The sequence below is a fragment of the Octopus bimaculoides genome, chromosome 2 (genome assembly GCF_001194135.2).
Source record: "Octopus bimaculoides isolate UCB-OBI-ISO-001 chromosome 2, ASM119413v2, whole genome shotgun sequence".
NCBI lineage: Eukaryota > Metazoa > Mollusca > Cephalopoda > Octopoda > Octopodidae > Octopus > Octopus bimaculoides.
Window position 1 is genome coordinate 86,608,799 of NC_068982.1, and position 16,019 is coordinate 86,624,817.

The following is a 16,019-nucleotide window of genomic DNA, read 5'->3' on the forward strand; positions in this document are numbered from 1 at the left end:
ACACAAAACACACAACACACTGAAATCTCTCTACCCAGATGCAGCAGGGAGATTTCAAAAATACCTATCCCAAAAAATTATATAAAAACCTTTTGAGAGAAGATTGTGAGGTGAAGGACAAGCAACTTTTGAATAGTGACTCTCTCTCATTCTTTTCAACTTCCTTTCACGTGTAAAGCACAACTTTCAATAGGAACATGCTTAGAATTGGTTGTATAAATGTGCGTGGCTTGGGATCACCTTGGAAACAAAGCTACCTGTTAAATGACATCAAGTCACAGAATGTGCATATCATAGCCATCAGTGAGACCAAACTCCACAACCCATGGGACCTCCAGCACATGTTCGGCGGACAATTCGACATTTATTTTTCTCCGTGTCTGCCAAGAATGGGCGGAGGTGGTACTGCGGTGCTTTTTTGGAAGAGTCTGAACCTCAAAGTAAGAGCAATATTCCTAGACCTGGAGAGTAAGCTGGTCGTCTTGGATGTTGATGGCAGTAATGGGTATGCTTTTCAACTGATAACAGTTTATGCACCATCCTTTTAGCCAGATTTCTTTCGACGTCTAGAGGTTTTCCTGAGAACGTCTCGACCTTTACTTTTAACGGGAGATTGGAACGCTACCTTGGAAACGCATCTAGACTATGTGGGTGGAGATAGGAATAGGAGGGGATATAAATGCCTCAAAGACCTGCTCAGACATTTTTGGCTGTCTGACAGGTACCGACTGGACCACCCGAATGTGCCAATGTGAACATGGAGCAACCGCATCAGGTCGTCCAGATTGTATTTAGATAGAGTATTCTGTAGGACAGTGGATAGCGATAGTGTAGGTTGCCCACAATTTCATGTCATCTACACAGATTACAAATTTATGACTTGTACACTTGACTTAGATGAGAGTCATAGGCAGGGTCCCGGTTACTGGAAGCTGAACACATTGTTCACAGTGTGCCAGGCTTACAGGGACCGGATTAGCACATTAGTTAAGAGGGCATTGACAGGTGCCATTGTCAACAATAAATGGTGGTATGCCCTAAAGAAAGCAATTAAAGCAGAATTGGTTAAGTATAGTAAGGCTCTAGCGATAGATGGAAATAGAATAGAGGGAGACCTAGTTAAGAAATTAGAAGAGGCACATAGAAGTGGCATTACGTCCAACATGCTGGCAGCAAGGTTGACCCTCGACCAACACTTTAATACCAAATATGAAGGATGCTCTAAGGAATGAAGGAGTTGGAGCTGCCCAAGAGGCCTGAGTGGCGGAGTCTCAATGAGGCAACAAAACCGCCATTAGGTCTGACAAATGAACATGGGTGCGAATTACTTGAGCCTGAAAGGATGTGTAAGGCCTTTCAACAGCACTTTACCCGACTGTTCGGGACAACTGGTCGGTTAGAACACAGGGTGAACTTTAGTGCCTACCTGCATGGCCTGCTATGACTCTCGGCAAGAGAGGTGGAGTGTTGTGAAAGACCCATCACAGCCGCAGACGTATGGGATGCGATAGCAGGCTGTGCGGGAGACAAGTTGCCAGGCTTGGATGGTATGCCAGACTTGTTTGGAGGTGTCTTGGCAGCAAAACAGGAGTATCTCCTGTTTTGCGAAGCGAGGAGCGGTGGCACTGCTAAAGAAAGATCCAAGCAAGGGGAACGTCATAGATAACGTCAGGTCCATCACTCTGTTCAACACCGATTTGAAGATTTTGGCCAAGGTGCTAGCTGAGAGGTTGGCGCTTGTCATTAAGAAACTAGTTGACAAGGCACAAACATGCGCTGTACCGGGCAGAAGTATCCATGACAACCTCCATCTGATGCACTACATCATAGACAGGGTAGTTAAGGAACCTTATACAGCAGCATCTGCTCGGTAGTTCGCGTAAATGATCATCTGTCCAGCTCTTTTAACATCATGCATTCAGTCCATCAAGGATACCCCCTCTTGCTGCTTCTATACATATTGGCTCTAGAGCCACTACTGTGGAAGCTGGCGAACCTGAAGGGCATCCCACAAGAACTGGGATGTGAGAGGAGCGTGTGTGCATATGAGGATGACATCACCCTCATAGTGTTGAGCCACAGGCATATTGAAATGGTTGGCGAGACTCTAAAAGAATATGAAGCAGGAACAGGAGCGAAAATTAACCTGGAAAAGTCAGTGGGCTAGTGGCTCGGCACCTGGAGAAGGAAGCCCATGTCATCCAACAGTGTCTCCACCATGGGATGCTGGACTGACGGACTGGTTAAATTGTTTGGGACTGGTTAAATTGCTGAATCAGATTGGACCTCCAAATGGAGAAGAACTGGGATGAGATAATGAGTAGGGTGGCCACTGTCACCCAGCAATGGCCCGAGAAGAAGCTATCCCTAAAAAGTTGGGTGGAGGTGGCAAACGCATACATTGCATCCATCATCTATTACTGTCTGACCGTCGTGCCTTGTCCCGACCCTACCATCACCAAACTGGAATGCATAGTCTTCCGCTTTTTGTGGAAGGGATGCATTCTGATGGTTAGGGGATCCATTTGCTGTCAACACCTGCTAAATGGAGGGCTGGGCATGCCGTGGTTGATGATGCACAGACATGCACTGAGACCATGATATCTCCAGCACTTCATAGACAATGGTGAACAGGTGTGGTCGCTATTTGTGAGGTGTGCTTTCCTGCAGCTCGTCTCCTTGGCTGAACTGCAATCATGGATCAAGCAGAAACTGAGGCTTGGCAAATGGCGCCTTGCTCTCAAGCAACTCTGTCGTCCAGGACCAAACTTGTGTGACTTCAATTCCATGAAGGCATCCTATGGAGGATTAGTGGAGGTGGGGTGCGACAACGTTCTCTGGGAGAATCTGGGTGTTGTTGACACCTGACCCGCCTATTCAGGACAAACTTTTGGGCCGGGACCTATGGACAATCACCAGAGATCCCTAGCCTGGCAGTGCTATTGGGAAGCATTGCCTGTTCGGGATAAGCTCTACAGGCACGGTTCAAGACAAACTGGACCGATTTGCCCGAGATGCAGTCAGAGCGACAAAACCTCTCTGCATGCACTCATGCAGTGTCCAACCATTTCAGACCTGTGGGCTTATGTTGAACAGCTGCTGTCACACGCGAGACGATTTTGGTTATCAGCCAAGTCTATCGTGAAAATTGCACCGCCACCTTCCTTTAACAGGGAAGGCAAGGCAGTTTTCCTTGTACTGGTGACTATGGTGAAAGAATGCGTGTGGTGGTTTAGAGACAAACACTTTCCTCTCTGGCCAATCAACTTTTTGAAGTATTACTTGAAAAGGAAGGTGAGAATAGAGAGGTAAGTTTTGTCTCATGAAAGATTCAATGAAAGGTAGGTGAATGTAGCAAAGGTGGCACGCGTGAATGATGAAACCACTTTGAGGATGATCCTGTAAATCCAAGAGAGAGAGAGAGAGAGAGAGAGTGCTTTGCTCTCATGTTTTTTCTTTCCCTGCCCGAGGTTACTGTGGTTTTTTTCACAGGATTTTCTTTCCACGGATAAACGTCATCTGTTTTACATTTTTACTCCACATTATTATTTTGCTGTTTACACGTCACAAATTCTTTTGATCAGAATTTTTTCTCTTTTATTCTTTTCCTCTTTCTTTCTTTCTTTCGAAAAGAAAAACTCTACATTGTATTGTCCCCTCTGTGTTCGACCCTGTGTGGCTAATTAAAGAAATCTATCTATCTATCTATATATCTGTCTGTCTAAGTTCTACCAACAATTAATAAATATATATAACAGATTGACTCTTTAAGAAAGAGATATTATGACTTATAAAATAATGAAAGCAATATTTACTAAGCAAAGAAATAATTAGATGTAAAATATCATAAACATTATTAGAATTGAGAATCAAATGTGGAAATAATATTATTGAGTGGCTAGCAGAAAACCGCCCGGAGGGCAGTCTTTCTGCTAGTGTATATATATATATATATATATATATATATATATATATATATATATATATATATATATATATATATATATATATATATGTATATGTGTGTGTATATGTATCATACATACATATATAATGTAGTTGTTGGTTATGGGTGGTCAGAAAGTTACCATTGGTTTCATGTCTAATATTGCTTTTAGCAATATAGGTGACCCATCAGCCCTGCTGAACAGGGGCATATAACCTCATTACTAATGGAGATAAGGGTACAATCCTACTCAACAAAGTTGTGGAAAAAAACCCTGAAATGAAATTCATCGAAATGAAAACCTCTTCTGGGTGAGATGGAATTATCTCCCTTTGACCCATTTTAGTTGTGTCCAAAAGTGTCAGCATCTATACATACATACATACATATATATATAGCCCTCAGTCCCCTTTTATTCATCATAGTCCTCCAGGCAATAACAGAGGAATTCAAGACGAGCTGTCCCTGGGAGTTCCTCTATGCTGATGATCTAGCCCTCATAGCAGAATCACTACCAGAACTAGAAAAAAAATTCAGGTGTGGAAGCAAGGTTTAGAATCAAAAGGCCTTAGAGTCAATGTAGCAAAGACCAGAGTTCTAGTAAGTAGGAAGGCGAACACATCACACACCCCCTAAGGTAGGTGGCTCTGCTTGATGTGTAGACAAGGTGTAGGTAGAAACTCCATACGATGTACCCAGTGTAAGCTATGGACACATAAGAGGTGCAGCAACACCAAAGGAAGATTAACCGAGAAGATAGCTTTCATGTGCAGTAGATGCACAGGGGCAATAAATGCAACAGATTCCATCATACTCCAAGGGGAGAAACTAGAAGTAGTTGATAGCTTCTGCTACCTAGGTGATCAAGTTAGTAGTGGGGTTGGATGCTCACAGAGTGTTACCACTAGAATAAGAATAGCCTGGGCAAAGTTTAGAAAGCTTCTACCCCTACTGGTGACAAAGGGCCTCTCGCTCAGAATGAAAGGTAGATTGTATGATGCATGTGTGCAAACTGCCATGCTTCACAGCAGTGAAACATGGGCTGTGACTGCAGAGGACATGCGTAGGCTCAAAAGAAATAAAGCTAGCATGATCCGCTAGATGTGTAATGTCAGTGTGCACACACGACAGAGTGTGAGTGCCCTGAGAGAAATGTTGGACATAAGAAGCATTGGATGTGGCATGCAAGAGAGATGTTTGCGCTGGTATGGTCATGTACTATGGATGGATGAGGAGAGATGTGTGAAGAAGTGCCACTCCCAAACAGTTGAAGGAATCTGGGGTAGAGGTAGACACAGGAAGACATGGGATGAGGTGGTCAAGCATGACCTTTGAACGTTGGGCCTCACAGAAGTAATGACAAAAGATCGAGACCTCTGGAGATATGCTGTGACTGTGAAGACCCGGCAAATAAAGTGAGTTTACAGCTGTATCCTACACCAGTTTTGAATAACCAGCCCATTCAAAAGTACCTTGGATAGTAGGGCCACCTGCTGTGCTTGAGGAGACCTATTGAGTCAAGTACATCAACATCAAAATGAAAATCAAACCCATAAACAAAGTGAAAACTTGAAATGCATGAGTCTAAGAAGTATCCTGAAAAGTATGTCTAACAGAATATCCAGTCCATCCCTAATGGAAGGCTATTCATAGAACACACTGAATATTATAACTCAGCACTGGCTAGGGCAGGATATAAAGATTAAGTAAAATACATACAAAATAGTATAGCACTGCATCAATATCCTATCTGAGATAAAAATACAAGAGGATATGTTAGGAATAATTCAGGAATAAAGATACCCCCCCCCAAAAAAAAACACAATGAATGGGATAGAGACTAAAATAGGAACACGACAACACTAAGGAAAGTAGGAATCAAGCAGGACACATAAAGCACTATGGTGGGGAAGAAGGGAAGGGACAGATAAATACAGATAGAAAGAGCAGCCTTATAGAAACAGAAATAATATATCATAACAAACCAAATAGATACATTAAAAGAAATGGAGAAATCATAAATGATGAAATTATCTGGTTTAACCCAATCTTCGGATTGCAGCTAAAATCTAGGATTGGACAGGAAATTTTCTCTGCACTGGACAGGCATTTTCCTAGATAGAGTAAATATTACAAAATCGTCAACAGGCATAGTGTGAAACTAGTATATGCAACATCACATAAACTAGAATATTCTATATATAAATTAAATAGCAAAAAGCTAGAATGTAGAAATAGAAAAATGGTAGATCAAAATAGAATAAGCAGCAAGAGAATGGATAAGAAGATGAATAGTATATACTCGATAAAAACAAACATGGGTCCAAATAATACATCATTGACAGTGAAGTTCAAACCTGGTATAATGAGATCATAGCAGTAGAAGAAAGACAAAAGTGGCAATAATAACTCCAATAGTAAGCAAAACACACAGTTAAACACCAATCTGCACAATATAAGTGATGATGTGGAACAAAAACAAAACTAAAAACAACACAGCAACATGTAAGCACAGACAGAAACAAATGCAAATTTGAAAACAACTGCATGAGGAGGAGCGTGATTTATAAATATGAAGTGAAGGCAAGTGCACTAAAATATGTGTACATTGGTTGGACATTGAACATGATGAAAAGCTGTCTGAGAAACCATATTGTGTCATTTTTTAGATAAAAATGAAAGTCACTGCTCATCCTTAGTTAACCTCTTCTGGAGATTAATAGAAAATGAAGTGGAACACACAACTAAGTGGTCTATGTTAAAAAACGCCAAACCATGTGATGGAACATCAATCTGTCTGGAGGAAATGCTGGAAATTATTATCTCCAAGGAAAACATAATTAATAGACACTCTGAAATGGTTGTATTGTATAGATATAAAATAAAAAGAAATCTTTCTTGGGACTGGAACAAAGCATTATGAAACAAAGAAACACTAAACATTAAACCAAACAATAGAAGGACCTCCCAAATGAAGTAAAGAAAAATGACCTTACATACAGCATAGGATTTACTACAAGGAAATTTCAGCATAGTGGTGCATAAATATCAAGAACTCTGGCATAAGCCATGTGCTGTAAGTGCTTATAATTGTTATATAATTGGACATGCAGGGAAAATAATACTAGATGAATATATTGGCTCTACAGAAAAACTAACACCATCAATGAACAAACAGTAGCATCACTAACAAATAACATGCTCCTTTAAGGAACAATATTTGACAGTACAGTAGGTAGCGCTGTGAAATACTTAATGATACCAAGGTAGTCTTATTCTCCACCTTAACTGGCACTGGAGCAGAAATCCTGAACTGATAACATCTATACAAAAATTTGCTCCCTTGTTATTACAGCTTGTAAAATCATAAATGTAGCACCCTGCTGAGGTTGAGGTTAAATCACTCCCCACCTCACAGCATATATACACTGAAATGAAAACACTATTGTCTTCTTTTCCTTCTCTTATTTATTCTTTCTTTCTTTTCTTTTTCCTATCCACACACACCTACTTTCACAAATCTAGATACAAAGCAAAATGCTGCCTATATTCTCCCTCCTGTACTGTTTCTATATATCAATCTATATAAGACAAAATATTCACAGGTATCACCCATAAACCTCACAGAACTTTCTGATTGTGGAAATTGGTAAATATCCCTTAGCTAAACATTAAGTACAACTAGAACACTAATGCAATTTTTGCTTAAAGAAGCAAACACATGTAATAATGGCTCCATGGATATTGCAAATCATATTTGTAGTGTCTTATGGATGGGCAACGCAGTCACTAAAAAACATGTGCTTTGGGGAAACGTACATAGCAATGCATTAAAATATTTATGAATTTCCATCCAAAAGTTCTCATTTATCATCATCATCATCATCGTTTAACGTCAGATTTCCATGCTAGCATGGGTTGGCCAATTTGACTGAGGACTGGTGAACCAGATGGCTACACCAGGCTCCAATCTGATCTAGCAGAGTTTCTACAGCTGGATGCCCTTCTTAACACCAACCACTCCGAGAGTGTAGTGGATGCTTTTATGTGCCACCGGCACGAAGGCCAGTCAGGTGGTACTGGCAACGGCGACGCTCAAAATGGTGTATTTTACGTGCCACCTGCACAGGAGCCAGTCCAGCGGCACTGGCAAAGATCTCGCTCAAATGTCTTTACACGTGCCACCAGCATGAGTGCCACGAAGGCGACGCTGGGCACAGGTGCCGTCACGATTTCGCTTTTGCTTGCCCCAACAGGTCTTTACAAGCCGAGTTTCGTGTCCAATGGAGGAGACGACGTTGGCATGGGTGCCAGTCGTCGAATTTAGTTCGATTTCGATTCTGATTTCACTTGCCTCAACAGGTCTTCGCAAGTGGAGTTTAGTGTCCAATGAGGGAATGTTACGCATAAGTGGGCTGGTTACATCCCTGGTAGAGGCCTTGGATTTAGGTCTCACTTGGCTTGCCGGGTCTTCTCACGCACAGCATATTTCCAAAGGTCTTGGTCAGAAGTCATCGCCTCAGTGAGGCCCAATGTTCGAAGGTCGTGCCTCGCCACCTCATCCCAGGTCTTCCTGGGCCTACCTCTTCCACAGGTTCTCTCAACTGCTAGGGAGTGGCACTTTTTCACACAGCTATCCTCATCCATTCTCACCACATGTCCATACCAGCACAATCGTCTCTCTTGTACACCACAACTGATGCTTCTTAGGTCCAACTTTTCTCTCAAGGTACTTACGCTCTAACTAGTATGCACACTGACATTACACATCCATCAGAGCATACTGGCTTCATTCCTTGCGAGCCTACGCATGTCTTCAGCAGTCACGGCCCATGTTTCACTGCTATGAAGCATAGCTGTTTGAACACATGCGTCATACAGTCTGCCTTTTGCTCTGAGAGAGAAACCCTTTGTCACCAGCAGAGGTAAGAGCTCTCTGAACTTTGCCCAGGCTATTCTTATTCTAGCAGCTACACTTTCAGCGCACCCTCCCCCACTACTAACTTGGTCACCTAGTTAGCGGAAGCTATCAACTGCTTCTAGTTTTTCTCCCTGGAATGTGGCAGAAGTTGTTTTCTGCACATTTACAGTGTTTATTGCTCCTGAACATCTGCTACATACAAAAACTAACTTCCTAGTTAACCTTCCTTTGATATTGCTACTCCTCTTATGTGTCCATAGCTTGCACTTGGTGCATCTTATAGAGTTTCTACCTACGCCTTTTCTACAGATCAAGCAAGGCCATCTACCTGAAGAGGTTTGTGTTTTGTCTACCTTCCTACTTATTAGGACTTTGGTTTTAGCTAGGTTGACTCTAAGGCCCTTTGATTCTAGTCCTTGCTTCCACACCTGAAACTTCTCCTCTATTTCTGATAGTGACTCAGCAATTAGTGCAAGGTCATCAGCATAGAGGAGCTCCCAGGGGCATCCTGTCTTGAATTCCTCTGTTATCGCCTGGAGGACTATGATAAATAGGAGGGGCTGAGGACAGAACCTTGGTGGACCCTTACCTCTACCCGTAATTCTTCACTGTACTCATTTCCAACCCTCACCTTACTGACAGCATCCCTGTACATGGCTCGCACAGCTCTCACTAACCATTCATCTATCCCTAGTTTCCTCATTGGCTTTCTCCATGTCAACAAAAGCAAGGTACAGAGGTTTATCCTTGGCTAGATATTTCTCCTGAAGCTGTCTTACCAGAAATATAGCATCAGTGGTGCTTTTCCCAGGCACAAACCCAAACTGCATCTCATTATTACTATATATATATATTGGTCAAGCACTAAGTGTGCTTGATCCAACAAAATGTCGGATCAAGCTCAAATGAGCCTTGACTATAATAATTTCACAACCTTGCTGTGCATTAGAAATATTGATTTTTACAATTTTTTAATTTCCATTAATTTTCTTAAACTTGGTTAAAATTGCAAATACTTTATGTTAAAATATTCATTGTATTATAACCTTTATTTTCATATAAGTTTTATGGAATAATGATTAATAATTATGATAATAATAAAATCTTTTTAATATTATTTACTCAACAACCTCTTCATATTCACATTTCACTCAGCTCTCTTGCTTTTTAACTCTTACTTAACCTCTCCCACTCTTCTTTCTATGTTCGTTTACTCTCTCTCCTACTTATTCTCCCTCCTTTCTATCAGTCATTCCCTCTTTATATATCTATCTTTGTCTGTCTGTCTGTCTGTCTGTCTGTCTTTCCTTCTGTCTCTTATGTTTGCTTTTCTTTCTCTCACTCTTCCTCTTTCTATGTTTGTTTACTATCTTTTCAACTTATTGTCCTCTTCCTGTCAACCCTCTATCAACCCTCCAGTTTATCTATAAGGCCTCCCCTCTCTCTATATCTAGCTTTCTGTCTGTCTATCTATCTATCTGTCTGTCTCTATATCTGTCTTTCTCTTTCTCTGTCTTTTCATTTGCATTTCCCTCTTACACTCTTCCTCCTTCTACTGCTGTAACTTCCTCTCTTTCTCTCTTACACTCCCCCCTCTATCTCCTGAACATGCTTTACTACCCTTTCTTTCCTGTCTACTCTGCCTATTCCTCTCTACTTCACAACACTAGAGAAGTTAAACTGCCCACCAGGTCATGTCTTCTCTCTGGTTATGTCTGGTCTCTTCTTTCTGATGGTCATCACCAGGTTAAATTTAATTAACATCATGTCCGAATTCTCATTAATTTATCAAATTAGTATTTTTCTGCTTTTTCATTGGGCTCAAAGGTAACCTGAATAGTGTGAAAAGAGGGAGGTACAGGTGTTTTTATGTGAGACAATGTGGTTGCTCAACCTGTTGGAAATAGCAGTCATATTGCTCTCAAATTACTTCCTACTGTCTCTTAGAAAGGACACATTTGATGATGTATTTTTAAATGTACTGTATCAGAAATACAGAATGGCTGGTTAAGCTGAAACATCTTTGATCATAGGTCTGCTAACTCAGAAGTGGTCAGGGGCTAAATAATCAGAAATGTTTTATGTACAAAGTAAGATGGCAATGGTACTTGAATGATAATCTAAATAATAAATGATATAATGTAATCTTAAAAAACAAGAAATTTAAATGGAAAACATTTCCTGTTTTACAGAAAAGGGGTTCAACAAAATGTTCAGACTTCAAATTTTACTAAAAAAAATTGTTGTTTTACAGAAAAAGGTTTAATAAAATGTTGAACCTTCAAAAGTTAGAAACTAGAATTGAAAAAATAAAAAATTTTAATTGGCATTTTGTTACACTTTTTGAAAAAATAATAATCTTAATAATAAACTCTTCATCCTCTTTCTTTCCCTTTTCTCCTCCCTTTATCTGGGACATCATCCTGCTTCCCAAACCTATCTCTCTTTCATGCTTCTTCTCTCTCTCTTTTTCTTCTCCTTTTCTATCTTCTTCCTCCTTTTCCTTTTCTCTTCTTCATTCCCTCATTCACCTCCTTCCATCTTTCCTCTTCAAATAGCTCATTATCCTTCTTCCTGGACCTACCTTTGTTTCATGTTTCTACTCTCCTCCTTTTTCTCTTCTCCTCCATTCCATTATTAGTCTCCTTCCATCCTTAATCCCCATTAAATACTTCTACTTGTGCTTCTAAAAGAAATGATGTGGTTAATCTTCATTTGTTAATAAAAGTGGATAAAGTGGTGGTATTCACCACTCCCTTTAAAAATAAGATTTGTTTGCTAATGAGATGAGCATTTCAAAAGGTGCAACAAAATGCCAATTAATTTTTTTTTATGTTTTCGATTCTAGTTTCTAACTTTTGAAGGCTCAACATTTTATTAAACCTTTTTCTATAAAATAACTATTTTCTTTTAAAAAAATTTGGAGTTTGAACATTTTGTTGAACCCTTTTTCCGTAAAACAGAATTTTTTTTTCAATTAAAACACACATATATATGTGATGTATTCATTGGTTTCCATCCACCAAATTCCACTTAAAGTATTGGTCAACCCAAGGTTCGGGGTGAAGGTATTTTCTGTGTAATAGGACTGAACTACATAATTGTGAAGTAAACTTCTTAACTACACAGCTATTTTTTCATTTGTGTTGAAGTACAAATTATCAAATCACTGAAATAACAAATACTTAATTTGTAGAAACCAACCATTTCCACTGAATATTTGCCCACCCCACACACACACAAAAAAAAAATAGAGTAGGTTATGGTATGGCTTAGAAACTCAATGTTCTGTATGTCAGAAAGAATGAACTCTTCACAGTAAATAATTTTCTTTTCTTTCCTATATATTGTAAAAGAAACATTGTCAATTCTCTGTGCCAAATAATTCACAAACATAGTTTCATATAAAGTGATTTTCAGTTGCTAAGGATGTCAATTTTGGATTTGAGAGACACTCAAATTTTTGGTGATATACTATGTAAGTCTGAAGAGACATGTTATATTTAAGAGGAAATGTATAGTCCCTATTAAAAGAAAAGTGGCACTATATGAAGTTATTTGCATTTAATGTACAAATATTTTGATTTAAGGACTTTGGTATAGGCCTACATTGTCTTTAGAGATAGCTTGGGTGTATTAATATTTTCATTTAAGCAATGGCAGAAGTAGTTGATGATTTAAGATGAAAATGCTGCTATTTTGTCAAAAAAAAAAAGAAAAAAGAATTATACTCACTGCTTCCTGGAGACCCACATGCATCATAAAAAGCTTTTGATATTTGAAAATATCCACATGTAATTGGGCCATCACCCCCATAGCAATCTGCAGGCTTGCATTTGGTTTCAATCTAAAAAATATATATATGCATTATTTTAATGTCTCCTTTTCATGCTTGCAAAGTAATTGAGGCAGATTTTCTACAGCTGGATGCCCTTCTTGTCACCAACCCATGCCCGTGTAGGAAGTGAGGTTGGCACTAGATGGGTGCCATACAATTTCCTTACATAAACGTGGAAGGAAAATAGCGGAACAAGAATATCTGAACAAATAACAATATTTATTCTCCGTTTGTACAAGTGTTACATCTTGGGACAATCAGTAGCCACGTCACCTTGGTGTGGAAGCAGCAGAGTCGGTTTAATCACAATTGTGAAGGCATTCTTCACAGGTTAGCCAACGTTGTGTGACGCCTTCAGATCTCCAGCTACACGGAGCTGGTCAAAATTGCATGCGTCTAGGTTGGCAGCAGGGATGAAGAGAAAGTATGGCAGTCAAGCCTAGCGGCTGCTGATGACTGCGCTTGCACATAAGGGGCTTCCGGCAGGCCTTCCAGAAGGCTCTAATTCCTGTGCATGCGTGGATGAAAATCCCAAAATGGCGACTGGAACCAGGCGTCACTATACCTGATTCCAAGCCTGTTAATATTCCTCCTTGGCCAGACATGGTTTTGCAGAATATTGGAAATGAATGACATTCATTTACAACTACAATCATGATGAGGAGAGAGAGAGAGAGAGAGACATACAGTAAAACCACAAAAGAATAGAAAATTATGCTTTTTTAATCCTGCTCTCATTACAGATACATTGGTAATGCATAATTCTTTGATTTATTAATCCTGCATATCAATTGATCCATATTTGACTGACTAAGGTTCAACAGAAATCAAACAACACCAACATATGCTTCTTAAAGGATCATCACACTGCCTGGAATAGAAGACAGAACAATTAAAGAAGATAGTAAATCTAACAATTTTGACCACAAGAAGAGGTAGGTAAGCAGGCTTAAGAATTGTAGTGTTGAGGAAATACAGAAATATGATAAGGCAAACATTCCAGCCTCATCCACCTGACAATATTGTTCAATTTAGAGGTGTCATGTGAACATGATAGATGACAAAGGACAAAAAATGTTGAGACAAGGATAGTAACAGAAAATATTAAGTCTCTTCACCGAATAGTAAATAAAGATGAGTCATGAAGAGAATAGAAAAAATATATGTATATCAGAGCTATACATTGGTTATATACTTGAATAATGGATTATAAAATACAGGTCATATACTGATCATCACTTTACATTCGTTTTTCCATGTTAACATAGATTGGATGAGTCTTTTCTAACACAGCCATTTGTTATCATTCTTTATCCTATCCTTCATGAGGTTCTAGCTCTTAAGATCAACTTTCAATTGCATCTTACTTCATTGGTCATCTCCAGCCACATGTTCTTTCCTTTAGGATTGTCTGGCACTTCTTTATCCAGTTGTCATTCTCCATATGAATCACAGAGGTACACCAGCTCAGGTTTCTCCTATGCACACCACATATGATCATGCTTATACCCAGTTTTTCTACTGGTTCAATCCATGCTCTGACATTTATACATACATTACAAATCCAATACAGCATACTAGTCATCATACACTTTCTGTATTCAGTACTCATGTTTCTCTGATATACAACATAGCAATTTGTATGTAAGTATTATAGAATATAACCTTCATTTGTAATAGTTTTCTGAATTTTTTCCACTGCTAATTAGGTTTCTTAGGTTACAGACACTATCAAGTATGTTTTGAGAATCTTTTGAGTATTTTAAAGAATTAATTTTATGCTAACTACTCCTGCGCATTTGCTACATACAAATTCCTGATGTTATTGTACTGCATCTCTTGTGTACCCATAGTTTACTTTTGGTGTAGTGTATGTCACTTCTACCTACATATTTCTGCATTGAGTACAGCAGCTTTTGTCTTTGCAAGATGTACTTTAAGACCTCTTGATTCCAAACTTTCCTTCTATGTGTGAGATTTTTACTCTAATTCTTTGACTGATTCATCCATGAGAATTAGGTGATAAGAATGCAGATTTTCCTACTGACAGCCAGTTTAAACTCTCCTGATAAATGTGAAAATGATGAGCATAAAGTGGGAATGTATTACTGATATGGTCTTTATAACATGGCACATTATAAGAACCGAAATTGCTGTGTTGAATGATTAACACTGGGATAAACAAAATATATCTGTAAAAACAATACGTAAACATACACATCTGTGCATAGAAAAACGAATTTAAATTCTTTTTAAAAAAAAAAAAGCTTAATAGTCACAGCACTCTCTGTTTCAGTATCTACTGAATAACAATTTTATATGACCTACACTGTATCTGAATTTCAAATATCTCCATAATTTGACTTGTACTATGGCAGTATCTATGAATTTAGCTTATAATTGCAGAGAAGTGCCTGAACGTTCCTGTGAACCTAGATCTCTCACCTCTCAAGGGTAATCAACATAGGTATATATATTTTTTCTTTTTAATGATTCAGTTTTTCTGATAGACATGGCCTACACTGAGCATTCTGAAAAAACACACAGATCAATATTGACTTACCTTCATGACTACAAACACACAAACAAGCCACAAAGCACTTAAACACATGCAAAAATATATATACTTACTCTCAGGTGCACACTACTCACATGAGTATAAACATTACTCAGGAATATGTCTGTGCATGCATGTGCACACACACACACCACCACTAAATGTGTGTGCTATATTTTGAGACTGACAAATTATCACTTTTTGTAATCACTGATTGCTTAAACTTTATTGACTCTTTGTAAACATTGTATCTTTACCTGTAAATATTGGTTTCTGCTTATAACAATTACATATGAGAACCAGAAGTTAAAAGTGAAAGGTTTAGAAAATAAGTACTCACAGTAAATATGTGTGATAAGAGAAAGAAAATCCATGAAAATCATTTCCTTTTATCAAATTTTACTTACAATTACATGTTAGTTACTGGCATTTTGGTTGCATGATGCCATAGTATGCTATTTCTACATTCATCATATATAATCATCATCATCGTTTAACGTCCGCTTTCCATGCTAGCATGGGTTGGACGATTTGACTGAGGACTGGTGCAACCGGATGGCTACACCAGGCTCCAATCTAATTTGGCAGAGTTTCTACAGCTGGATGCCCTTCCTAACGCCAACCACTCAGAGAGTGTAGTGGGTGCTTTTACGTGTCACCCGCACGAAAACGGCCACGCTCGAACTGGTGTCTTTTATGTGCCACCCGCACAAGAGCCAGTCCAGGGGCACTGGCAACGATCTCGCTCGAAAACTCT

At 39.1% G+C, this 16,019-nt stretch overlaps 1 protein-coding gene across 1 annotated transcript in view; it reads right to left on the bottom strand.

Annotated features, from left to right (window-relative positions):
• The window catches only part of LOC106868009 (lysozyme), a 51,712-nt gene that overhangs the window by 12,218 nt on the left and 23,475 nt on the right, over positions 1-16,019 (bottom strand). The window contains exon 4 of the mRNA XM_014913107.1: positions 12,603-12,714. Coding sequence (XP_014768593.1) covers positions 12,603-12,714 — 112 coding nt within the window. The remainder of the gene's footprint in view (positions 1-12,602; positions 12,715-16,019) is intronic.